Genomic DNA, 26,942 nt, shown 5'->3' on the forward strand with positions numbered 1-26,942 from the left:
AACGGGCCCATCATGATTATCTGTGACCGCTAGGATCCCTCCTCTCTCTTCCTGCCCAAATGAGGCTGTGGTTCTGGGATCTCTCTTTGTAGGGGTGGATGACCATTCTGAGGAAGGTGGAGGAACTGCAGTGGTCAAATGCACAGCTAGGCAGGGCGCTTCGGCCGTTTCCGTGGTCCGGGTGAGAGAGATGATGGGGGAGTGCCGTCGGAAGTGGTGATTAAAGTATCCTGGAAGAGTGTGGACTTGGAGTCGGCAGGGTTTGAGGACCGCCTGGACTTGGGGAGAGGCTGAAAGGAAGGAAACCGGATGAAGGCCAGGTTTCTGCCTTTGATATTGGGGAAGGTCACGTTGACATTCACTGATATGGAATATGTGCAAAGGGAGATATTCAGTGCATGGTATGCACGTGAGCTAACAGCACAGAGTGACGTCTGGGCTTCTGAAAATAGACATTTGACGGTCACCGCGTGTAAAAAGTAGGTGAAGCCATCCAAGCGAATGCGATTGTTCAGGAAAATGCCACATAGGCAACAATAAAGATGGTGATATAAATTATAAATATATATAAAATTGAGACCACTCTTTTTTTTAAATAACTCTAGATGTTTTTAGAGATTTGATAGATTAAACAGGTTAAACATTGGGTGTCCATCTCAAAATGTCCATAATTCAACCTTTCTCTAAAATGTAATATGATACTTTTTCTGTTTTCCTAAATATAGCTCGTCATGGTCACTGAGCAGACGGGGTCATTTTATTCTACTTATGCTTTCCTGTGGCTGTTTCCTTTTCCTCAAGTTTTCACTTATTTTTATTAAATGATATCACAGATTTTAGCCTTCTTGTTGTTTCTGGAGCGTGCCAATCGTACCTTGTCTTAGAGATTTTGAGCTGGCCTCTGATTTAGACACTTTTCCTCCAGGTATCTGCAGGGTTAATTCTCTTTCCTCCTTTAAGTCTTTGCTCAAATAACACCTTTGCAATCAGGCCTCCTCCGCTTACCTTTTTAAAATTGCATCCCTGCCCACGATGTCCAAATAACCCTTAGACAGCTGTAATATTATTTTTTCCCAAAAGCACTTGTCACCTTATAACAAATGGGCACATTTACTTTTATTATTTTTATTCATTATTTCCTATCTCACCCTCCTACAGTATGAGCTCCAAGAAGGTGGGGACTTTGTCTGTTTTATTCACGGATGTATTCCAAGGACATATATTAGGCACTTGATAGATCATTACATTGAATGAATGAATAAAATATGTCAGATGTGCTGCACACCACCTGGAACCAAACTGGCTTGCAGTAAACATTTGTCAAAAGCCCTGAAACAAAGCACGTGTAGAAAATCGTTAATGAGATCATCTAATGGTGTGATGGTTGGCGTCTGACAGGGTATCTGATGGTATAAGGAATCACTGTGAAGTGTTTTAGTGTGATAACAGGATTGATTGTGGTGGTGTTTAATAAAAGAGTGCTTACCTTTTAGAGAAAATATACTGAAATGTTTATCAATGGAATAACATAATCTCTGAGATTTGCTTCACAATAATTGTGTGGAGGAAAGAGAGCAGGTGAAGACTTAGCCGAGACAAACGTGGCCACAGGTTGCTGATGGCTGTCACTTGATGAGGGATACGTGGAGTTTCATTGTACTATTCCCTATACTTTCGTGGAGATGTGATGCTTTTCAAAATTAAAAACAATAATAAAAGGCTGTAGATATTAAAATAAATCCCCTTCCTTCTGACAGGGTGAATACAAGAGATGTTCTTGGGAATGTAAAATTTAGTCTTATCTTTGTCCGGCAGCTTCATACCTCAGAGCGTTAACCCAATTTTAACTCTGTGCGTGAATGTAGGTTAACTTCTACTTGGTTCAAAGCAGAAAAATTATGTGGAACAGCAGAGGAAAACCCTAGGTTAATGCGAGACACTGGATTTTTATTTCAACCAGTAACTTGGCCTTGGAAGGAATCCTGTTTGTTCAAGTATTTAATTTTTGCGTTTAAAATGACTTGAATGGGATCAAGATAATAAGCACTTTATCTAAATTTTGGAGTGAAGTGTCTTCCTACTGTATTCAGCGCTAACCTGGATGTGCGGTAGATCGATAACCAGGCTGCTGGTGCAGAGCTGCAGGACTCCGTTCAAGGCAGCTTTGAGGATGCCAAGGAAAGCTGGTTCACAGAAGGCTACCCGCTACTACCGGTCCAGCTTCACTTTTCCCTAAAAATTCAATGCTTACCAAAACTTAATGCGCACACCTGCCAAATGGCAGCGGCTTTTCGTATGTATCTGTGCAAAACACTGAGACCCGCATCTCAGTATAGACCTTCCCATTTATACTAAAGCTAAGACAGTAGTCTGTAATTCATCACTCAAAAGTGTCTGCCCTCTGTCTGTATTATATTCCAGGCTTGGGACTCATCATTTGGGAGCTTTCAGTCTAGATGAACATTAAAAAAATTTAAGACAGATAATAAAAAGTTTTCTTGAGTTATGATCAGAGAGAATTGTCATCCTTAGAAAAACCATATATATCATCTTGATTGAAGGGTGGAAGAAACTCATGACATAATGGGGAATCTACAGTCTTGCTGAGAAGAATCGTAAAGCAACATCTCTACATAATGAGGTGGAAAATCTATAGATCTGGGTTTTGGACTCGGTTCTTGTCTGGAGTTGCTAAGATGTTTGGCTTATATGTTACATGGTGTTCCCTTTATGAAGAGAACCCAAGCAGGAATTCATGTCTCGTATTAGTACCAGTAATATCTGTGCTTCTCCTAAGCAAGTGGTTCGGTTGATTCTTTAAAAAGTGCAAGTGGTAATACTTCACTTTGTTATTTCGCTTCTAGAAAGCATAATGTCAAAGCTGTGGACCACTTCAAACAAGATACTTATCTTTACAGTATTGAAGTCTTTACCCTCAGTTCTCAACCTTTTATGATTCTTCTCTTGCTGTACAATCTGCACTGTTTCTATTTTTATTTTGTATTTTATCATACACCTTAAATCCTTATTCTCTATAATAAACCCTTAACCTTATCACCCACCATAAATCCTTAGGCAAGATCTTTATCTTCTTAGGATCGTTTTTTTCTTCACTTGTAAAAATGACATTTAGGACGTTTTATGTTTGCAAGAGATTTATCTTTTACGGTAATATCAGAACTGCCACCATCTACCTTAGTATTGTTCAAAAGGAAAAGATAATAATATAGTAAGGATTATAATTATACTGCATATGGTATTTCTCACATATGCAATATAGTAAAAAAATTATACTGTGTTGAATGAAAATTTTATCTAGTATTGTTTAGAATCTCTCCCAAAACTCTAAAGAGGCAACAACACTGGTATCATTCAAAAACTCAGTGAACAGAAATGGACATTATTCATGGCTGGACATTATTCACGTATTTAAAAAAATTATTTCATTACAAATGATAAGGCTACCTGAAGAATCTGTATTAAAAATCTTATATCATTTAAAAAAACCCATACTTCTTGGAATAAACCCCAAGTGTATTAATGGAAAGATGTAACTCTAACATAAATTTACTATTATACCCCTAAGTCTTGTCTAGAACTAACATCCTACCTTCCTCATTATATCCTGCTGAAAGAGGAACAAATTATTTCCACCAATAGCCTCTACACTATGAGAATAGAAGCTTGTCAATTTGTAATAAGTGGGCATGTACCACATTATACTTTCTGACAACAGAAACAGAAGTTCTATCCTCACCCATTCCTTGGCCATGTAAGAACCCACTGAAAGGAACTGTGTAATTCTTTTGGAAAATATTAAACTATTACATGTACAGTTATGCATGAATCATGATTTTCTTAAGTGTAAGTTAACAGGCAGGGGAAAGTGCTGTGGGAAAAGGCAGGCTAGTTTGTTCAAATTTACGGCATTGCCACACAATCTGCTGATCAGTTCAGCAAAGCAGAATCAACAGCGGCCGTGGGAATGAGATTATTTAAAACAAGCAGAGGGAGCATATTTATGCCCAGGTTCGGAGCCTGAATACTGCTCTCTGAGTAGTGCTCAGATAGTTCTGATGTATTTTGGCAGAGGAGAAATGCAAATTGGGTGAAATCCAAGGAGGACAAAGCATTTGAGGCTCCCGATGATTCTAGGACTGTCACATTTAGCAAAAATCCACTGACCTTCACTTGCAATTTATGACAGTAATACCACGAGTAGAGATGGAAACCAGGCAACTGTTTCATCATGGAGAAAGACAGTCTGTGCATGATAAATTAGACCCAAAATACAGGGGGAGAATCGTTAAGCGGGTTTCAGCATGGTTGGCAGGAAGCAGTTCTGTTGAGCAGAGGTAATCCCTGGAATGTCCCACATATGTGTATTAAAAATAAGGTTGCCAGATTTAACAAGTAAAAAAACAGGACACAGTTAAATTTGAATTTCAGATACAATGGAAAATTTGTTGTAAAAGTGGGCCAAATATTGCATATTCTCATGCTAAAAAATATTCATTGGTTACCTGAACTTTATATTTAACTGCAAGTCGTGTATTTTATCTGGCAGCCCTCACTAGAAATGAATCTTCACCGAGAGGCTTGGATAAACTGGATTGAACCTTCCTGTCTCTAGGGTTCACCTCAGTATATTAAAGTCTCTCAGTTAATATTCGTTTTGGTTTTCTATTGCTGCCGTCCCAAACGACCGCAAATTTAGGGGCTTAACAGCCACACACATTTGTTATATAAGCGTTCTGTAGGTTAGAAGTCCAACGTGGGTCCCACTGGGCTAAGATCAGGGTATCGCCTGGGCTGCGTTCCTTCTGGAAACTCTGGCAGAAAATCCACCTCCTTCCCTTTTCCGCTTCTAGAGTCCCCCGTGCTCCTTGGCTTGAGGCTCCCTTTCTCTGCCTCGTGGACGGAGCGTGACGGGCCACGTCCTTTTCACATCGGGTGGGTCTGACCGTCTTCCACAGGCCCATTTCCCTTGCACTCTCTTCTCCTGACCCGCCTACCACAGTCTTTAAGGCATATCTGCGTTGACTGAGACAGTAATTTTAAAGCTGCCTTATCTCGAGTGGCCTGACATTCTACTCTTGTTTGTTTGTTTGTTTGTTTTGGTGCCCAAAAGCACATCTTTATTTTTTTTTAACTTTTTATTTTATATTGGAGTACAGTTGATGAACAGTGTTGTGTTAGTTTCAGGTGTGTAGCAAAGTGATTCAGTTATACATATACATGTATCTACCCTTTTTCAAATTCTTTTCCCATTTAGGTTGTTACATAACGCTGAGCAGAGTTCCCTGTGCTCTACAGTCGGTCCTTGTTGGTTACCCATGTTAAAAACAGCGGTGTGTACATGTCAATCCCAAACTCCCTAACTATCCCTTCCCCACCCTTCCCCCCGGTAACTGTAAGTTCATTCTCTAAGTCTGTGAGTCTGTTTCTGTTCTGTAAATAAGTTTACTTGTATCATTTTTTTTCTGGATTCTGCAGAAGTCAGTCAGACATTCTACGCTTTTAATTGGCTAGTTAGATTCATTTTCTATAGGATGCAAAGAAAGCAGCTTGTGCTTGTCAGAGAGATTAGACATTCTACTCAAGCGTGTTTAGAAGAAAGCAGTGCGACACAGTACAAAAATGTCAGTGGGGAAAAGCTCCAACTGCCAACACCAAACGACTTCGTTTATTCTCTAAACATCATTTTCTTAACCATGTACTGTGGAATCCTTGCATTGCATAATTTCATGACGATGGGCGTATAAAATGTAAGCAACAGTTTTACAGATATGAACCTTTTATGAAGAAAGAATTAGAACAAGGTGACAGTGGGGACAAAATCCTAATTTTCTATTATTACTTATCACGAAACTTTGTTTCTTGATAGACACGCACACATACACACACTCTTTTGGGTCAGATACGAGTTTACAAGTTTGAATGGGAAATTACTTGGAGAACTTCCATTCTTAGGACTCTATTATATTAATATGATTTACCAGCTAAGGCTACTCTGTATATGCCAGGATGTACTCCATCAGTGCCTGGAAAGATCTGCTTCTGCTTGATAAAATCATTTTTATCGTTTTCTTTTGTAGACAGTGGGGGAAAAAGAAGTTCCCTTTTATTCCCAGGGTCTTTAATGCAATTGGTGTAATATCAGGCAATTCGGTTTTCAGCTGGGTTCTCTCTAGGTTGGTGAGTTTAGGTTCTTGAGACATTTTAAAAATGATTCATTCCTTTATTACATTTTCTTTTTATGCTACAAGTTCAGTGATAAGTTTCTGTGGTGTATAATCTTCGTTAAATTTCAGCTTTTATTGATTATAATTACTGTAATTATTGAACACTTTCTAGGAGCCACATTACGCTCTAAGCTCTATACATATTCTTCATGCAAAACTCATCGTAGTAGGTACTATTCACATCTCATTGAAGAGGAAACTGAGACTTTTATAACACTTGATTTTATAACTACTTGATTCCAGACTGTTAGTCAGGATTTGAAACCAGCTCTACCTAAAGCCTAAACACCTTTCTCTTAATAGCTATATAATCATGCCTCCAAAATACATGATTGTGCTTTATTTATACAGTCATGATTTGCTGGTTTGCTCTTATTGTCTTGTATTACAGTGGTAATTATTACATTTTATTCTCTCCTGCTGGGTTGCCAACTAAAGATTTGAGAAATATTCTTCTTTGGCTTTGAAGCTCTTCCCTCATATACCGGGTCCATGCGTGATGAACACATAGCTTGTAAGCCCTCTGGGGTCAGGGACTGTGATTTGTTCAAGTGTTTTATATACTGACAGCACCTACCATTGATTGCCAATAAAGATACGCTCATTAATGAGTCAGCGATTAAAGGCCTTTATGTTAACTACATGTGTGATAAGAGTGTACCACCACACTGGACTTCCTTTATCTCTGTAGAATGAGGCGTAAGTCAAAGCTCTGATGAGGCAGAAGAGCGGCCCATAAAAGATGCCCATGTCCCTGTCTCTGGAAACGGTGAATATGTTAGGTTTCATGGAAAGAGGAATAAAGGTTGCAGATGAAATTAAGGGTACTAACCAGATGACCTTAAAATAGAGAGATTATCCTGATGGGTCCAGTGTGATGACAAGGGTCCTTTTAAGTGGGAAATGGGATATGGAGGCAGAAGAGAGCCGGAGGGAGATGCAACTATGGACAGAGATCAGATGATGCAGCGTGAGAAGGCGTGCAGGGCATCTAGAAGCCAGACAGAGCGAGGAGCCTCCAGAAGGGATGCGGCCTTGGCGACAGCCTTGAGTTTAGCCTGGCCAGACTCATTTTGGACTTCAAACCAACAGGACTCTAAGACAATACACTTTGCTATTGTAAGCTACGGGGTCGGTGGTAACTCGGTACAGGACCACCACGAAGCTAACATAGCTCTTAACTGATAGTACTCAGAAACCTCAAATTCTAAGCATACTTACGTCTTATGACTTCGGAATTTGGTAACTGAGCTGCAAATGCCTGTCATACGTTCTAAATGGAGCCCAGTGGGAACATGTACTTGAATGAATGCAGATTTACTGTAGCGCTAAGTAAATCACTTGGAACAGGGGCCTCTTTTGTTGACGAGTGTGATGTTCCATCTTTATTTGGAAAGAAGTGTGCATTCTGAGTTCTGTGTGCCATAGACTTTTGTAACGAAACCACTTCACTGACTTGCACCTCTAGCAACAAGAGCTGGCAGAACAAGTACAGTAGTTTTGTCTGTTTGGGGAATTGAAGAGCCCTGAAGGACACCCCACCACCACCTTGCCAAACAAAACTGTGGCAGGATGCACAGTTAAATTTGAATTTCAGATAAACAATGAATAATTTTTTTAGTATAACTATGTCCTAAATATTGCATGGGGCATACGTATGCATGGGACATTCTTATACTAAAAGATTGTTTATTGTTTATCTAATATCCAGCCTACCTGGGGCATCCTGTATTTGTATTTGCTGGATCTGACAGTCCCTACCCCTTCCCCGCTCCCAAAGCCCACCCTGGACTCCAGAACCCAGGATGCCACTTTGGGTTACTGGCACGTGTAACATGCAAGCGGAGAAGCATCAGTGGGAGGCAACTACTCAATCCCCTCAGAACATGAACTTGGACTAGTAAAATGATTGGACGTCTAATTCTGCAGGCCTGGAGGCCACATGATCCCAGGCCTTTAGGTTTTTCTGAGAGTAACTGCGAGAAACTTTGGGAAAGAAGAGCAGGATCTGGGGTGGGGTCCAGGTGGGTGAGGAGTGGTGGAGGACGCTTTCTAAGGGTGAGACTGAGGACTTCGGGACAAGAAGGGGTACAGATGACAGCCAGAGAGGAAGGGCTTGACTTGCTTCACAATGAAGCTTCTTTCCGGCCCTGACAAGAACGTCATCTGTTCTCCCTTAGGCAGTTTTCCCATTTAAGCTGGAAATTAAAAGACATTTCCCTTGGTAGCACTTGAGTGTTTCAAGCATTGGTGATTTTGATTGCCACTTGATCCCTGCCCAGTCTTTGAAAATTATTTCTCTCCATTCTAATTACAAAATCCACTTTGTGTCATTGCTCTGGACATAGGGATGAGTTCATGTAACTTTCCTACCCTGAAGGAAAGTGGAATCTGAATTGTCTACTTTGCTGTGAAAAATTCCAGTTTGCCCATTTCCAAGCTGAGCCATTTAATCCCATTAGTTAAAGTACTAAATCCTGCATCCTTATGCTCAAGAATTTTGGAAAACACGTTGAAGCGTTTCATTTTTAGTTTCACAGTCTCCCCGCCCACCTACCACCTCCGCCCGAAAACTGCAGACTGCTCAGTTAACCCTAAATTCCTCAGACTCCATAGAGTAAACACACTAATCTGTGGGATCTGTGACTCCTTCAAAACTTACATTTGGGGCTTCCCTGGTGGCGCAGTGGTTGAGAGTCCGCCTGCCGAGCAGGGGACGCGGGTTTGTGCCCCGGTCCGGGAAGATCCCACATGCCGCGGAGCGGCTGGGCCCGTGAGCCATGGCCGCTGAGCCTGCGCGTCCGGAGCCTGTGCTCCGCAACGGGAGAGGCCACAGCAGTGAGAGGCCCGCGTACCGCAAAACAACAACAACAACAAACTTACATTTGTTTTTTAAAAAAAATCAATCAATTGAAATGAAAGTTCCTTAAAGGATATTTTGGGCATTGAGTGACAGGCCTTGGAACAGTAAAAGACATCCTGGCATGCTAAAACAAAAACAAAAAAAAACGTAAGATGTGACTTTCTGTTTCATCTTTCTCAGAGGTCATAGTTTATTTGTTAAATGATCACAATGTTTGGGAAAACAAACCATCAAACGTGGTTGTTCCCTAAAAACTTTAGGGTTTCAAGTGAAATATTGGGACTGATGCAATTTAATTATACTTTATCTCACCAGACATTTTATTAGCAATGGAGTGGTGGTCTTCAGGCAAATACTTTAAGAGAAAGAGCTCATTGGATCTCCAGGATACTTGAGGTACATACTGAATGCCACACGAAGCCTGTGGGGACGTGAAGGGACTGAGAGGTGGTCTGTGGTTTCCTCTTTGAGCTACGACTGCTGTCTGTCTCTGAACTGTCTCCAGGTTGGGAAACTGATGCTGAAAACTCAGCCTCTGTGCACTGGTGCCAGATCGAGTCTCAGAGACAGAGTTTTGGGTGAAGTAGAAAAGAATAGCTTTATTGCTTTGCCAGGCAAAGGGGGACACAGGGCTCCGGCCCTGAAAAACTGTGTGTCCCAACCCAGAAGGATCTGGTGAGTTTTATAGCAGTGGTTCAAGGGCGGGGTTGCTGGTAAGGTTAGGGTGTGTGCAGGGCCTGCACTCCTTTAATCTGGCCTCAGGTGATCTCTCCATGAGCTTCTCTGGTTCCTTTAGTCTGGCCTCAGGTGGTCTTCTCTGGAATGAAGGATGCCGGACATCTTCCACTGGGGGATTTTAGTTCTGTAAGGAGCTCAAAGATATCGTCACGTGTATCCCTTTGGGTGGAGCAGGGCCCTGCCCCAGGCTGCACTGGTGTCTACTGGATTCGCCTCCCTCTTCTCTGCATCCCCTCCCTTCCCTGAGTAGCAGCTGTTTGCAAGGTTTCTGTGCTCACAAGCCCCACATGCTCCTGCGTGGTTTCAAAACCACTGGTATTTCCCTCTACTATTGAGTCAGGGTCTTTAGAAAACTGGCTCGATTTGAATCCTAGCACTGCCACTTAGTAGCCCTGCAACCGTGGTGGAGATGCTTACTCTGTGCCTCCGTTTTCTCATCTGTGAAATGAGGGTGTGAAAGGAAAATCAAGATGGAGCCGGTATGGCCGAGAGAGCTCTCTGAGCCAGAGCTGGAGGCCATGGAGAACGTGTGACTTACGCATGTGTCGGCCCAGATGGGATCTGACCTCTGACCACTTGCTGTCTTAACACAGAACCAATCTGCCCAAAGTCCCAGAGCCTCAAGATGCTCATCAGACCTCCACCCCAAAAGAACTCATGTCAGCCTCACCCCTTAAGGACAGATACTCCCTCTCTTGCGTCAGACTCAATCATAATTCTTACCCAACAACGTTAACAACCTTGTGCTCTTGCCTTTGTGAGCCCCTGCCTCTTCCTCTTCCCCAGAGCACTCTGTTTTACCTGACTCTGTCTCCCAAATTGCACTTCCTAAGACCCCGTTGTTCTTTGCAGCCTTGATACTAATTATTACTATTTTTTGTTAAATTTGTTTTTTTTTAATTTTATTGAAGTATAGTTGATTTACAATGTTGTGTTAATTACTGCTGTACAGCAAAGTGATTCAGTTATACATATGTATACATTCTTCTTTTCATATTCTTTTCCTTTACGGTTTATCACAGGATATTGAATGTAGTTCTCTGTGCTCTACAGTAGGACCTTGTTGTTGATCCATCCTATATATATGAGTTTGCATCTGCTAATCCCAACCTCCCGCTCCATCCCTCGCCCACCCCACCCCTTGGCAACCACCAGTCTGTTCTCTGTGTCCGTGATTCTGTTTCTGTTTCGTAGACAGGTTCATTTGTGTCATATTTTAGATTCCATGTATAAGGGATACCATATGGTATTTGTCTCTCTCTGATTATTGTTCTACAAGGGTAGTATCTACCACATATAGTCTTTTGAAGGAAAAAGCAAAAAGTTAAAATCATGTAAAGCACTTGGAACAGTGCCTTCCATGCAGTAAGTTTTCCACAAGGAAAACTTGTAATTACTCATGCTACTCATGTTCATTATGTTTTTCCCCCTAACCTGTTTGCTCCACCAGTGATTTGAGGGGGTTTTCAATAAGTTCACAGATGTGCTGGACTAAGAAACAGTTCAAATAGAATAAGGGTGAGGGGATCCTTTTTAAAGTCAGGGGGTCCCAGGAGGACTTCATGTGATTTAAATTGGAAGCATTTCTCAGAAGACTAAAATTGGATCTAGGTAAGCATGAGAAAAATTACATGATTCTCATTGATTCCTCAATTTCTTGTATCTACAAAATACAATAGATATTTTTTGGAACTTCCTACTTCCTCTTTTTTAAATTTTTATTGCAGAGTAGTTGATTTACAATGTTGTGTTAGTTGCAGGTGTACAGCAAAGTGAATCAGTTCTCCATATACATATATCCACTCCTTTTTCAGATTCTTTTCCCATGTAGGCCATTACAGAGTATTGAGTAGAGTCCCCTGTGCTCTACAGCAGGTCCTTATTAGTGATCTCTTTTATACCTAGTAGTGTGTCTATGTCAATCCCAATCTCCCAATTTATCCCTCCCACCACCCGGAGGGAGGGTTTCATTCTTCCTATAAGAAAATGATGGTCTTTAGTAGTTCTCCTAAATAATGATTTGGAATATAAAAGTGCTTTAATCCAGGCTGAGAAATTCATGAGGGGATGGGGCAAATGTAAGCCTTTCTGTTTCTTTAGTATTTTGAGTAAATGTGATGGGCTTATATGTATTTATGACAGAATGGCACAGCTGATTTAGGTGGAGTTAGCAATGACAATTTTCCTCTTCTTTTGTTGTTTTGAATCTTAGCCAAAGAACTGCGGCTTAGAAATGGCTTTTTTTGGCTGCTTCGCATGTGGGCGTTGTGCTAATGATTTCTATTAGCTGAATCATGAAGCTGTGGGAGGTGCCTGGGGCTGTCGGTTTACCGCATATAAATATATTAGATTACATGTGCATCACTTAAACTACCCATTTTCAATTTATTTTCGTTATTTTACTTTAGGTGGTCAATTTTGAATCACGTTAAATGTTAGTTTTCTAGAAAAAGGGAACCAGAATCATCTTAATGAGTTTTATTTTAAAATCTCTCACTTCCATCAGTATGCAAGCTAAGCCTGTATTTTCAATTTTATTATGTATTTCCAATTCTTTTACCTAATGCTCTGTACTCTGCTAGAAAAGCTGCAGCTTCTTAGCTGTCTTGGAAACTGAAAATTGTCAAAAATGGAAAAAGGCTTTTAACCACAAGATGTCATAGTTTGTCTTTTCTTGAGTGGAGTAGTGATGCCTGACTTGAGTTCTGTCGAGGCACGTAGGGTTAGGAGGCAGAGTCCGCTTGGCTGAGCCCCGATACTTTATTCCTTCAGTCTTATTGCCTCCTATTCTGTATCAGATACAGTTTCCCACGGTGTATGCCAATTCTCGGTTTATTGGGCGTACGAGTTTAAAATAATACAGTATCTCCTGCAGCAAACTGTGTCATATTTAAAAGTTTTAAAAAATTTTTTAGGTTTTTAAAAATTTAATAAACTGACAAAGTGTTCATTAAATATAACTTAAAAGGAACATATCAGTTTGAATTATTCAAATCTAATAGGAACTTCATTAACCAAATTGATTCTTTAATGAATTGTTTTATTTTGAGTACATTAGACTTGTAAGGGAAAGAGAGCTTGTAATAAACTAGATAGAAATGAAGGATTTATTTCAAAATACCATTCTATAGATCTGTATAAAAACCAGTTTGTCTTTTCAACCTTTGACATTTATCTCTAGTCCTCCTAGGACATACAGCTTTACAGTTAACGAAACTCTTCAGTTACAAAGGATATCTTAACAATTATGGGTAATCAAAGTTTTATCAAAACATTTATCCTCATAAGGAAAAAAAATCCAGAACGTTCTAGATAATTTATTATTAAAATAGCAACATCTGATAGTTTTGTTATCTCAGGAAATTTCAGTGTAACCGAATTAAACCAAACTTGACTTAATCTAAAGCTAAACAAGGTTGGGCATTCAGTTAAAATGCCGAAAGTCAGCTTGTTAGTATCCTCAATTAACAAAGAAAATAGAACATTGATATCTAAGTAGATTCTATTTATAAAGTTATATATAAATTATAATATCCTGGCAAACATTTTTTTACTCCTACATTTGCCAAGTGTTGGCTTTATTAAATATGTCCAAACCATCTATTCCCAAATGGTGTTTCATGCAAAAGTAGTGTTATGGGTTAAGTAGCATCTCTCCAAAGTTCATATGCTGAAGTCCTAACCTCCAGTACTTCAGAACGTGGCTTTATTTGGAAATAGGGTCATTGCAGATATAATCAGTTGACAAGAGAGCATACTGGAGTAGGGTAGGCCCCCATTCTGCTATGATTGGCATACTTGTACACGGGGGAAATTTGGATACAGACACACACACAGGGATAACGCCGCGTGAACAGGAAGACAGAGACCGGGGTGATGCTTCTACAAGCCAAGGAATGGCAAAGATGGCCAGCAAACCAGCGGAAGCAGGGAGAGAGGCCTGGAACAAATTCTCCCTCATGGCCAGGGACGGAAGCAACCCTGCTGACACCCTGATCCCAGACCTCTATTCTCCAGAACTGTGAGACAATAAATGTCTGTTGTTTAGGCCACCCAGCTTGTGATATTCGGTTACTGCAGCCCTAGCAAACGAATACAACCAGTAACTAGGTGTTAATAGGTGTTTCATGGGGGAATTTGTAAAAAAATTCTAGAGTCACTGCCTCTTTCCTGAAACGTCTCTCTTGGTTTCTCGCCCTCTCTGGGTTTCCTTTTCCCCAGTCACCAGTGCTGAATTCTCTCTCTTCCTTACCCTTAAACAGGGTGGTGTCCCAGGATTCAGTCCGCAGGCTTCTGGTGTGTCTATCCTTGCCCTCTAAGTAAACTCACTCAGTGCCATATCTTTGAATACCTGCTCCCTCCCAAATATATATCTCAGTGCTGACCTCACCCCAGTTCCAAACTTGTGTGTATATTCACCCACCTCATCTTTCCACTTGCATGTCACTGGGTGTCTCAAGCTTAACTCACCTGACATGGAGTTCTGACCCGCAAACCAGTTTCAGTTTCGGTCCCCTCCATCCCACCCCCCCGCTGGATTGCTTAGGCCAACAGACTTGAGAGGCATCCTCGATGCCTCCCTTTCTCTTACAATTTACTTCCAATTCATTGGAAGATTTCATTCCTCCAGCTTCAAAGTATATTATAAATTGAAACCACAAATTGGTGGTGTTTGAAATTTCTCAGGGGACAACAAACTGTTTCAAACCGAAGAGTTAAAAATGGATTTTACATCTTTTAGTGTTGTGTCAAACAAACAAGCAAACAAAAACAAGATTCAGGATTCATGACAGAGGGTGTATGTGACTGACAAAGCCTAAAATATTTGTCATCTGACCTTTTACAGAAAAAAGTATTTCCAAGCCCAACACCTACTGAGCATTCAATCATCATTTATAATAATAATTATTATATTTATTATATATTTTATATACACTAAAATATATCAGAAGCTTTGAGAAATCCTGAATTAATTCAATTGCAAGCTTTTAATAGGCTGATTTTTATTGTGGATTTTGGTACCGCGAGGTTCTCAAATGTATTAATCTATGTTTCGTGGCATGCTTATTAACTTCTCCTAGAACCGTAATATTTCTAGAAGAAACTTAGAAAATGCTGTTTAAAGTGTCAACCAGGAATGTAAACAATAAACTGCAAGTGATCACCATGAAGATAAGTCGCCAAAACCCTTCCAGCAGCTAGCAAGAAACCTATTGGTGAGGGTCAGGCTGGGCCCCTGGGCCGAAGGCTCCCGGCCGTCCCGCACTCCGCGTTCAGCTGGGAACATCACTCTGTGCAAAACACATGCTGTCGCTTGTGAAGTATTTTCTGCCACTGAGGGCACAATCCTTACAGCGTCAGAGAAAGTACCCTGTCTGTCCAGGCAAAACCTGGTAGGAAGTGACCATAATACTCAGTCTCCGGTGGTCTGCGTTTCTTCCCAGGCCAGTCACTTGGAAGCCCCCTCTGCTCCCTTGGGCCACATTCCTGCTGTGTTAGCTTCCAGCCTCTCTGCAACAAAGCAGTAACAGCCTCCTCTGGGTCATCGGCAAAGTGCAATAGATAAGTTCTCACGGAGCATCGATCGCAGCAATAAAACCCGAAAATCATGGCCGGTTTCTGCTCATCTCACCCGTAGATTCAACAGTTTTCCATAACTCATGAGGTGGTGAGCTGCAAATACAAGCTGCCAGTCAGACACAATGGTGTCCTCAGGAGGCTCACAATCTATGGTGAACGGAAGACATTCTTATAAGTGCCTGAAGTTCAGGTCTGCAGCTGTGCGACCAGGCACCCCTGCGCTCCTCAGCCAGTTCCAAGGGCACCATGAAATATTTTAAAAATTCAAGGGCAAGGCAGATGCTGAAGGTTTTTTTTTGGACTCTGCCGAAACTACTACCTCAAAGTACTTCTCACCTTCAGCATTAGACCTGCTACGTTCCTCCCAGTGACGTCAGACCTTGCTCAGCTGCGCCGTCAGGAGCCACACAGGGAATCGCTGTGGAGCAGAAAGCGAGGGTGGCTGTGTCCCATCTGATTCCAAGATTTGAGAAGTCGTTCAGTGCCCAGTGGGCACATACCTACCATTAGTCAGTAATTGGGTTATTTAAAAGTTAAAAAGTATTACTTTTTCTTTTGATTTGTGCGTTTTATTTTTCACATGGTTACTATGTTGTTAGGGCAGAGATAACTTAAGTTATTAAGCCCTAATAGCCGAAACTGTTAGGCATTTCTTTTGGTCCAGGGTGCCCTAGAAATAATTATGAGGCATTAAGAGCTCCATGAATTGAGACACTTCTGAAACTAAGTTAAAATTAGTGAAGACGTCCACAAAGGTATGTTCATGTGTGGAGAACACAAAGGAGGAAGAGATTGATTTGCCTCGTGAGATGGGTTTGGAGGGCATCTGGGGGAAGGCTAAGCAGGGGCATGACAATTGAACGATCCCTTGAGGCACGTGTGGGATTTTACCCGGTGAAAAGTTAGGGGGTGATAAGAAAAGGCAATTCATGATGTTGTTACTGCCAGTCATTCCAACATTTCACTAAGCTGTTCTTTCAGCCTTTAGTGGGCTTTACCAAAGCAACATTTTCTCGCTTGGTTGTTCTCCAGATATGACGCTTCATTTCCAAGTGTGACTCTCTCTTTCCAAAGTCACCATCCCGCCTTATTTCAGAGGTCTCACAGCTCCACACACCAACACTAAGACAGGCAGGTGTCTCCCCTGCCTGAAAGACACCCCCAGCCAAACGATTTCTCAGTCTCTTCTCCGGTGCCCACAAAACCTCCCTCTTCCTGGTGGCTTGATCACGGGTAGGGCTGAGGAGAAACCGATGTCATAAAACTGATTGACAGCAGAAGAGGAGTTATTTAGAGGCACCCTCCTATCCTCCCAAGGCTAGTCAAATTCGGAAGCAGGACTCATGTCAACACAACTGAATTTCTAATCTGTGGTATTGCATTCTCCGTGGAGAAAACCCTGCTGAGAGGAGGGGTTTGGTTTTGTCGGAGATTTGAGGGCTGAAGCTACCCCAGAGATTGTATCCTTGTAGCCAACACAGGACCCTTTTCTTTTGTACCTTACCTCGCCAGCCTAGGAATAAAACGTCTCCAGAGGATTCACCGGAGAGCTGACAGCGTTTGGCTTGTGATTCTTTTAACTCTTAAACTTTTCCTCATTGTGTGACGACACATTTATCCAGTGTAAGTTCGGTTGTGGAAAACCGTGTCCTAAATTGCGATTCTCAGTGCCTGTTCCGAGAGAGCTCTTTATACTCGCAAGAAGAACAAAGTGATGGCATTAGGGATGGAAAAGCTAGTCTAGGATGAATCTAGAAAGTGGCTAGAGCTCCTTACCCAGTGTTCTCACAGTGCTCTCTCCCTCTTTCCTCATCACTCCCAAGAACCCAGGATGGCCGAGCATTGCTCTCGTGATAAGTGCAGATACTGCCGTAAGGGCTTTCTATATGCACATTCATTTAATCCTCATAATACTCAATGAAGTGAGTATGGTTATCCTCATTTTCCAGAATAGGGTCGCACAACTGGCAGGCCATGGAGTTGAGATTTGCACACAAGCTGCCTGGCCTGAAGGCCACGTGCTTCATCACTGTGTCACCCTGCGCCGGTCCAGAGCTCTGAAGCTATGCTGTGCTGTATAAGTCACTAGTCACATATGGCTATTTAAATTAAAATTAATTAAAATAAAATAAAGCGTCATTTTCTCAGGCACACTAGCCACATTTCAGATCTTCGGATTTAAATTGACTGTTTTTCTTTAATACTCTTTCCAATGCGTATTAAATAATAGACCAGCTAACTACTAGCTTAAAATTTAGGAACATATTAGTGAAGGATAATGACCTATTATGTTACCTCTTCCGGAAAACATATTTGAATTATGATAAAAATGTTAACATCTTACCCATAAAATAACTAACAGGGATTGCTTCCTACTCTGGTTGTGCACCTGGCTAGGCCTGTAAGTGGGATCAAGTTGTGATGTTACGTTATTGCTCATTTGAGCAATCTGACATTTCAAATGATGGCCCATGTCTAGGTCTCACCTAGACAAGGACATATGCCTTCAGGTTAGCGCCTTTGAATTGAAAAAGAAGAGACGCCTTGAAGTATTATTAATGTTCCAGCTAATATCTTGTTGAGAAAGCACACTCGCTTCAATTATGGCTTATTTCACTGCAGTTATATTTTTCTATGGTTAATAACTTCGAATTGTATTTTCTAAGTGTTTCTAGGTGTGAAACCAACAGTTCCTATGTGCATTTGGTGAGTATATGTCTAGCAACATTTTAAGTAATAATAAATAAAAAGCCTAAAGGAAACCTTTAAAATCTTTATACAATCTCTAGGTCAGAAAGAATAGAGATCTGAGGCTTTGGGAGAAATTGTTTCTCAGAGATGCTAACCATCCATCACACCATTAATAAAATAACAATTCTAACTCCCTTTGTCATCTAAAGAAAAAAAGTCCTTCCCTTGATATTGTTACTTATTTTAATCTATTATGTCATTAGAAAGGATTGTCTAATGCTAATGAAATGTCAGTATTTAAGCTTCATTTTCAATCCTGATGAAAATCGCCTTTAATATTTTTCCTAACATGCTTTTTAAATTTCAGTTTTCATAGGAGGTCACGAGACATATTAATTAAAGAAATGAAGCTTTAAATATCAGAAAACAATGGTATTTATAATAGAAACTGTAAAATTTTAACAATTTGCTGTGGTTTCTTCTGAAATACCAAGAAATAGTTGTTTATCCATATATTCTTTCAATATGAAATCTATTTAGTTCCATTTTATTTATTTTAAACTGGTAATCTATGCATCGTATAATAACAGGCCTATCTAAGTACAATGATTTATTTCCTTAAGGTATTTTAGCAACAAGAGAACAGTAATAATATTAGCGGTAAGCTTTTCTGGGTTTTGCCATGTGTATACCAAGCGCTTTGTGTACATGATCTCATTTCATCCTTACAACAAGCCCAGTAGTTAGACTTATTTCACTCATTTATTGGAGAAGAATTTTAAGGAAAATGAAGGTAAATAAATAGTTCAAAGTCACATGACTGGTAAGCAAAGCAACTACTGTTTCATCAAGAACTGCACACGTCAACACTGTGTGTTCTGTGAGACCGTGTGATGCACGGAACACGCAGATGTGAATAAAGGCGGATTTTGTACTCAAGAAACATATGGTCTTGTGGACACCTGATAGCCACATAAAAAATAGAAACATAAATCCTAAGACCATTAGAAGGTGAGATAACCCACCTTCTTCTGATGGACCACAGAAGACCAGCTTTACGGTTGAGGAAACAAAAAGCCTCGAACTTTGTTTGTGGAGTCATTTGGCCTCATTCAAAAGATTTTTTCCATCCTTGTGAAACTCACGTCCTGTAATGTTCTTGCCCTCTTTCTTGCCCTTTCATTTTCTTAGCCATAAAGTACAGATGATCCAGAATTATTATTCTGGTGGAAATGATTCCAGCCAGAAAGTGGAATTATCTCGTGGCGAATTTGGAAAGAACTAGCAGGGCACGCTGAGTCCTCAGCGCTCTGTTGTCTCCTTGTGGGCCTCCTTGCAGGGAGCAGTTCTTGCATTTCATTCCCCCAGGGCCCGGGTGAAGTGGGTGGGGGAGACCAGCCTCAGCCAGTGTTGGCAGGACTGGGTTGGCAGCCAGCCTACTGCTGAGGTCACATAGCAGGACCATGTGATGAACAGACCTTGACTCACGCCACCCAAGTAGGTCTCTCTTAATAACAGAAATAATTTTTGGTCAGAGTCAGATGAGGAAAAAGGTTGATATCCCCCTTTAGATAATCAAACACTACCTACTGCTATTTCATACCCTTATGATTTTTTTTTCACATTTAAAAATTTTATCTTTCTTTTTAAGAAAGTCGTATTCTGTTTAAACATCTTTAAAGTGTAAGGTGCCTCTGTTATTTAGTTTAGTCTTGTAGTTCTTAAGAGGTTTGCACGTGCATCAAGAAGAAGGTCCCCAGGGATGAGTACATGTAGAATTAGGACATTTATTTCCAGTCAAGGGAGAAAAGCAAGTTTAAGAGGAGTCTGTATAATTTATCCTCGGGTTCTGGAGTTCTGAGTCAAACAGGAGTCTGTGAAGTTCATCCATGTGTTCTAGAGTTCGAAGGGCTTACAGTTTGCTGTCATCAAGGAGATTTTGATTTGGGAACTGGCGTTGGATAGGGAAGAAGTACCCACCACCTTCTACAACATTTTTTTTTATCATTACATACACCAATGGTATCATCCGTGCTGGTGCATCCTCCATCTTTGCACACCCCTTGCAGAAGAATACATTGTTTTCGTCCTGGAATAAGGCCAGTACTTGCTGCACAGAAAGAGATTTAACAGCCTCATTAATTCACCATCAAATTATTGGTAATGTACGTAAAGCAATAAATTTAGAGAAGAATGGCTTTGAGATAGAATAAATGATATTACCTATATGAAAAAATCCCTTAGGCAAAAGAAGTGGCTTTTTGGAGGAGGGGTGCTAAGAGTGTGGGACTATACACATCTTAGAGAGGGCAGGCTGGTTTCTAGAAGCTTTTAGAGAGTGGTCCTTATCAAGGGCAGTACATGTTGAACCGTGTGGGGTGCTTTGTTGTCACCATGACTGGGGAGATGTCCTTGGCGTTGGTGGGTAAGGCTCAGGGTTGGTAGATTTCCCTCCTAGTGAGTTGTCCTGCTCCAAATGCCAGTAACACCTGCACTGAGACAGACTACTTCAGCCGAAGTATCCACCCTCTACCCCCTCGCCCGTGCTAACTTCCGCATCCCCATTTACAGCATCCTTATCGTATGGCACCTGTCCTCATTTCATCTCCTCTTGTGGAAAGTCTAGCCATCCTCCAGATTTCACCTTACCTAATTCCCCCATTTCAGGACTGTGCAGGAACCGGATTTTCTGTGTTCTTCAATGCCCGGTATATGCAGATACATGGAGAGATTTTCTCTCAGAGCTGAAAGGTGCTTTTCCTTAAACACACCCATATGTCTTCCCGATGCATTGGGCTGCTGAAAAGCACGTAACTGAGGTGTGCTTCAGCACCGTTCCCTTGCACCCCAGCATCCCTCCTCGAGCATTTCCAGCGCAGCCAAGGGTCCTTTTCCCCGTGGGTCATGGTGGCTGATACGTAACAGGACACTTCTGTTTGCGGCCAGCAACGGGGATTAGCTGGCTCCTGAACCGTCCTGTTAACTCCCCTGTGTCCCGTTCTGTCTTTACTGTCCAATAATGTGCTAACCCTGACTGGCTGGCTTCTTTGGTCCCTAACTTCTACCGCTTAACTGAGAGTTTGAGCACTTTGGGGCTCTGAATCTTTGTTTGGGGGGGGCGGTATTTAAACCAGGCCCTCATTGTTATCTCACCGTCCCGTAGAAAAATACCCACAGCCATATACACCAACGCAGCCTCCTGTAACTGAATTTTCAGAGCCTGGGCGAGCCTGTGTTCTCCACCTGCTGCAGGATCTGACTCTCAGGCTAGCCATCCGTGGGCTCGGGGCCTCGTGCGGCAAGAGAATGGCATGATGGGGAGTTGGTTAGCCTCCTGTGGTGCTGCCTCTGCTCTGCCAGCTCTGGAGGCTGGAGCGTCTCTTTCAGGGAGAGCGCCGAGGGTCCCGCCGCTCTCGGGGACAGGGCCGAGGGTCTCACTGCTCTCGGGGAGAGAGCCGAGGGCGACCCCACCCCACGCCTGTCTACACAGAGCGCAGGCTCCGTACCCAGCAGTGCAGCAGTCCTCTTACCAGCCGTCGGTCTCTCCCCCGATAATCTCACCCACGCACTTAGTGTAACATTTGGTGAGACTTTCAGGTTTTCTAACGAAGCTAAAATCAAGGGTTTTTAATATCGGGCAAGGCATAGTGAGAGGCAGAGTATGTTTCAAGGACGCATCTGGGTATAAACATAGAGGCGTCCCACGCGGTGCATCTCCACATGCCAAAGTAAGGTATCGTGACATTTCCGTGTGGCTGCAATATATTCTCTTCCGAAAACACCTGGCCATTGAGAGTTTTTCCCTCCTGTGAAAGATTACAGGGTCTTTGTTTAATCCATCCTCTTGGCATAACTGATTTGGGAGAAACCAAGGAGGACTGATCTGGAGGAAGGGGTCGGCATGACGCCTCCAAAGGGTTCTTGTCAGATTCGTGGGGAGCCCGACGCTGTTACCAGCCCCAGTAACCTCCTGCTCTTCACTTGTTCTTTCTTTCTTTCTTTTTTTTTTTAACTGTGGTAAGAACACTAAACATGAGATCTCCACTCTGACAATTCTAAGTACACAGCATGGTACCATTATCCACAGGCACAAGTCTGCCCAGCAGATCTCGAGAATTCCTTCATCTTGTAGAAGTGAAACTTTAAGCCCATCAGACGACAACTCCCCATTTCTCCCTTCCCCAGCCCCTGGAAACCGCTGTTCTGCTCCAGGTTTCTACGAGTTTGACTATTTTTAGATGCCTCAGGTAAGGGCAATCATGCAGTCTTTATCTTCTTGGACTGGCTTATTTCACTTAGCATCATGTCCTCCAGATTCACCTTCCAGATTAGTCTTGAAGTAGAGTTTGTTGTACATCCTTGTCTACCTGTCCCACATCTATCATCCTGGACCCTGGCGGGTTTTGCCTGTGAATTGTGAGTCCTTCATACCATCAGTGATGCACTTTCCTCACCACCTTTGCTAGTTTTGTCTTATACTTTGGTATCCTACTTTAATGGAGTATGAATCATGGTGCCTAGAGGGTAGGAACTTCCTTTGGAACACTGAAGAAGGCGCCTTATCCAAAGGACAACAGAGATTTCAGACAGTGCATATTTTCAAGTCTAAACATGATTATGACTTAGAGAATCCACCTAGATAGATCAGACTTATTTACCTTTGGACCACAGAAATTATCAGATTGAAAGGTTAGGAATTTTGATTTCCTAATTTCTCATGATTGTTATTGATACATTTATCTATTTCCACACAGTTGCTGGTGGTTTCTCAGGCTTCATTCTATGTGTGTACCTCAAAGAGTGATTATCTCAAGATTAGAAAAGAAGGAAGCTACTCTAAACTTGAAACTCCTTCTATGGCAGAACCAGGAAGAGAAACTCTGAAGAAAGAATAGTGGAGGTAGTGAAACAAAAGGAAAGACCTATCAGGCTCGTAGGCCGCCTAGAACCCGTAGATGTTCCTACTTTGAGCATAAACCGAGACCCATCCCTGGTGATGGAGATACTCGTGGTCACCACTCCTGGCACAAAGTCTGGTAGCCTTGCCCTCCCTGTTCTCGAAGTGTCCCTGCAGATTGAGCCTTGGTGCCATGCAGCTTTCACTGTGGCCTAATTCCATGAGATGCTTGGCACATTTTCCGGTGTAAACTAGCGCTCTCCTGCCGTGGCCTTCTTGCAGTTCCTTAAACACACTGTGGTTTCTTCTGCATCAGGGGCATTGCACCGGCTTCTTCCTCTGCCAGGAGTGTTGAGGTCTCCTTGCAAGGCGTTCATCAATGAACACTTATCTTCCCGTTTTCATCTCAAAAGGCACGCCTCAATGAACTTTTCCCAGATGTTGCAGATTGACGATGACCGCATGTTTCAGGCACTCAGAATACTCTGTTCCTTTTCATTGTACTTATTAAAATGTATAACTTATAGATGCATTTGTAATCATTTGCCTAATGTCTGTCTTCTCTCCTGAGGGAAGGCAGTCTTCCTTTCATTTCCCATTGTATCTTGGGTATCTCACGCAGCCCATGGAAAGTAGCAAATGCTCAGTACACATTTCTTACCATCGAATGCAGTTAAGTATTCTTTGACCGCACGCACATTTTCTGTCTCTAAAATTCCTTCTAAAACTTCTTGGCTCCAGCCTATTTTTAACTATTTGGCCACCCACTCTTGGATGTACAATTGTATTTATGGGTGTCCAGTCTTGTTATTACCATAGGAACTTCTCTAAACCTTAGGCCTAGATTTCTTGGAGTCCTGTTTTCCTGTCAGTTATTTCTGGCCTTTGCTCTAGGACAACCTTTTTCTTGAATTGTTTTCCACTCTGAGAATGAACCACTGCCATATCACTTTCTCGCTATAATGGTGACTTTTGGCTTGATCTTTACTTCCAGAAGTATCCCTCCTTAACCTTGAAAAAAAAAAAGGCCCATAACATGGTTCATGACTCTGGATGGAGACAGTCATTTATGTTGAGTTGAATTTAGCTTAGGTGGTGGAAAGCAAGCATGAACAACAAAAAAAATTCACTCAACAACCATGCACACATAATTATCTTGAACCAAGTGCTTTCAGCAGTCTGATTATCACCATTATATGATTTTAAGAACAAAGATCAGGAAAATCTAAAGACTAGTGTAAGTCATCCCAATAATAATGCCAGAATGTTAAGCCGATTCAACATGCCTACCACAAACACTGAAGAAAAAGAATTTAGAGGTAAGTGAAGTAACATGTTTCAAAGACATTGTAGCTTCCCAAAGAGGAAACTTGAAAATCTCCTTAGGTTCTTCAGTGTCTAATTAGAGGTCTTTGAGGTAAACAGCCTAACAGAAATTAGGGTTACCACTTTATGGGCATACCTACACCCTTAGATCGATGGAAACAATGCTGACCCAGATTAAAAATACTTGGTTCCAGCTGCAGTGTTGCCATTACCTATGTGACCTTAGTGAAATCATATTCTTTATGTGGACATGGATTCTCTTATCTGTAAAATTAAAGAATTAACCATTAAATTGCCTTCTAATTTTAAGTCATTAACATCATATAATTTTATATTAGCTGTCGCTACAAGTGTGTCTTCTTCTGACAGAATTGAGGGCCAGGTGAGAAGTACATGAACTCCTTCAAGAGTGGGCAGCTGTACATCAGATAGATCCCAAGATATTCATAGATTAGGCAAAGATCAAACATTTCAACATACATAAATATCTTTGATTGTATTTGAAAAAATCTTACAGATGAATCAAGGAAGAGGGAGAGTTACCCAGACTTAATCTATGTTCAGTGAACACAGATGTTATTTTGAGGGATGTGAACATCCTGACATCAACAGTGGAGAAAACAATCTTAGTTTTTACAAGGATCTGAATGAATCAGCCTGAAAATGGCCATGTTCCCTTTTCCCTGTAAGTCTACACTTTAATATTCCAACTTCTCCATCATGAGCACCAAGGGTGTAACTCAGGTTGTTAAAATGCTCCCTTCCTATTTTGCGTTCTGCTTAAAATTTTTCCTTTGACGCACCGTCCCAAATCCATGCTTTTTCCAAATTCCTCTGCTCCCTATTAATAACTTGATATAATTCTTTTTTGTTGAGCTCTGTATTATGTACCTAATTTCTACCATTCACAAATATTCCCTCACCAACAGACTGCATCACTTCCATTCACTAACCAAGTCTGACCCAGTAGCTGCCATTTTCACTCTCCTTTTTGGAGGTGGGGACCCTTGTAAAAGCTGCTCGATTTGTATGCTGAGCCTGATGTCACATGTCAAAGCTTCTCCACTTCCACATCGGTTTGAACCCCCTTTTCTAGTCATGGAGCTTTTGGAACTCATTTTCTGTTGATGGAAATCCTTGTCCCGCTTCACAATTTTGGCCTCATCAGTTCTAAGGAAGATGATCGTGTTGGACTTCCGCATCCCTAAGACTGTGCATTAGGGTCTGAGTTAAGATGGCCACAGTATAATTACGCATCCGAGTAGGTCTCCTAAGAAACCTGTCTCTACAGTTATTCATCGTCTTACCTTTTGGTATTATAGTCAAAGAGAGGAGGAGAACAGAAAGCAGTAAATGGAGTCTCATGGTTGAATGCCCGGTAGAGAAGTGAATAATCAGGAATAGCAGGATTCAGGGCCTTTTATTTACTTCTGGAGACTGAGGTTCCTTTTAGTCAGTGAAGCTTAACAAGTAAGAAAATAAAACAGCTTCCGCTGGAATATTTCCAAGCCCTGAACTCCCTAATTTGGTGACAAATTAACCTAGCTACTGGAGACCAGATGGCTAGTCCTTTACTTTTTCTATGGGCTCTCACATTTCTCAGAGGTCAGTATCTTTGGCCAGTCATCTTTTAAAGGGTCACTGAGTGTAATAGTCCTTGTTACCAAAGTCCTCTGAATTGCAAGGGAGCTCTTCCGCAGCAAACTCTTTTCCATAAGAGGGATAAAATAATTGCCTATGGACCATTTCTGAAAAAAAAAAAGAAGCTGTATTTTTAAGGTATTCCTTTAAAAGAGAGGCTGGTATCACATATGTACTATGTTCTTAGTAGCATCTGAAAGGTAAATACACTTAGTTCACATTGAAAACTAAAATTTTCTCATTTGTTATTAATCCTTTGTATAACTGTCCCATATGACAAGATTGATGAGATCAGGAGAGTCAAATAAAGAGCACAGTATTTCCTCAATAGCTGTGTATTGTCTAAACACTATATGCCAGAAGCTTAGAGAGGGACTTCCCTGGTGGTCCAGTGGTTAAGACTCCGTGCTTCCAATGCAGAGGGTGCGGGTTCAATCCTTGGTCAGGAAACTAAGATCCCACGTGCATGGCATGACCAAAAAAATTTTTAAAAAAATAAGAGAATAAATTTTGGGGGAAAAAAACAAAAGCTTAAAGAGATCCCTAACCTTTCCCCCTACCCTACCATATAGAAACAAAGTATAGAAAGCCTAAGTATATGCCTTTGGCCAATAACCAATTGACCTAAAACCAGTTTATCTAAAGTTAATTGACCTATGATCAATGGCTTAATGACACATTTATCTAAATTTACTTATTTTTTCATTTATAAACTTTTATATGTGATATCAGCTTTTTACAGAAAAATTTTATATACTTTTATGTCTTCTATTATGACTACTTTTAATCATTTACATGTTTATTAACTAATGAGTTTATTTTATCTATTTTGAAAAATTGAGATACAGTTGACATATAACATTGTGTAACTTTAAGGTGTACGACATGTTGATGTGATACATTTAGGTATTGCGGTGTGATTGCCACCACAGTGTTAGCTGACACCTCTATTAGGTCACAT

General features: G+C 41.3%; 1 protein-coding gene across 1 annotated transcript; it reads right to left on the reverse strand.

Moving 5' to 3' along the window:
* Positions 1-19,676: 19,676 nt before the first annotated feature.
* LOC111173594 (beta-defensin 130B-like) lies at positions 19,677-25,705 on the reverse strand. The gene is made up of 2 exons (XM_022571407.3): positions 25,648-25,705; positions 19,677-20,227 (listed from the first exon to the last, which is right to left on the reverse strand). The coding sequence occupies exons 1-2, from the start codon at positions 25,703-25,705 to the stop codon at positions 20,046-20,048; spliced, it is 240 nt and encodes a 79-aa protein (XP_022427115.1). The 3' UTR covers positions 19,677-20,045.
* Positions 25,706-26,942: the final 1,237 nt, after the last annotated feature.

The sequence above is a fragment of the Delphinapterus leucas genome, chromosome 21 (genome assembly GCF_059928025.1).
Source record: "Delphinapterus leucas isolate spDelLeu-1000000601 "Yukka" chromosome 21, BTC_Dleu_Yukka2, whole genome shotgun sequence".
NCBI classification, from domain to species: Eukaryota; Metazoa; Chordata; class Mammalia; order Artiodactyla; family Monodontidae; genus Delphinapterus; species Delphinapterus leucas.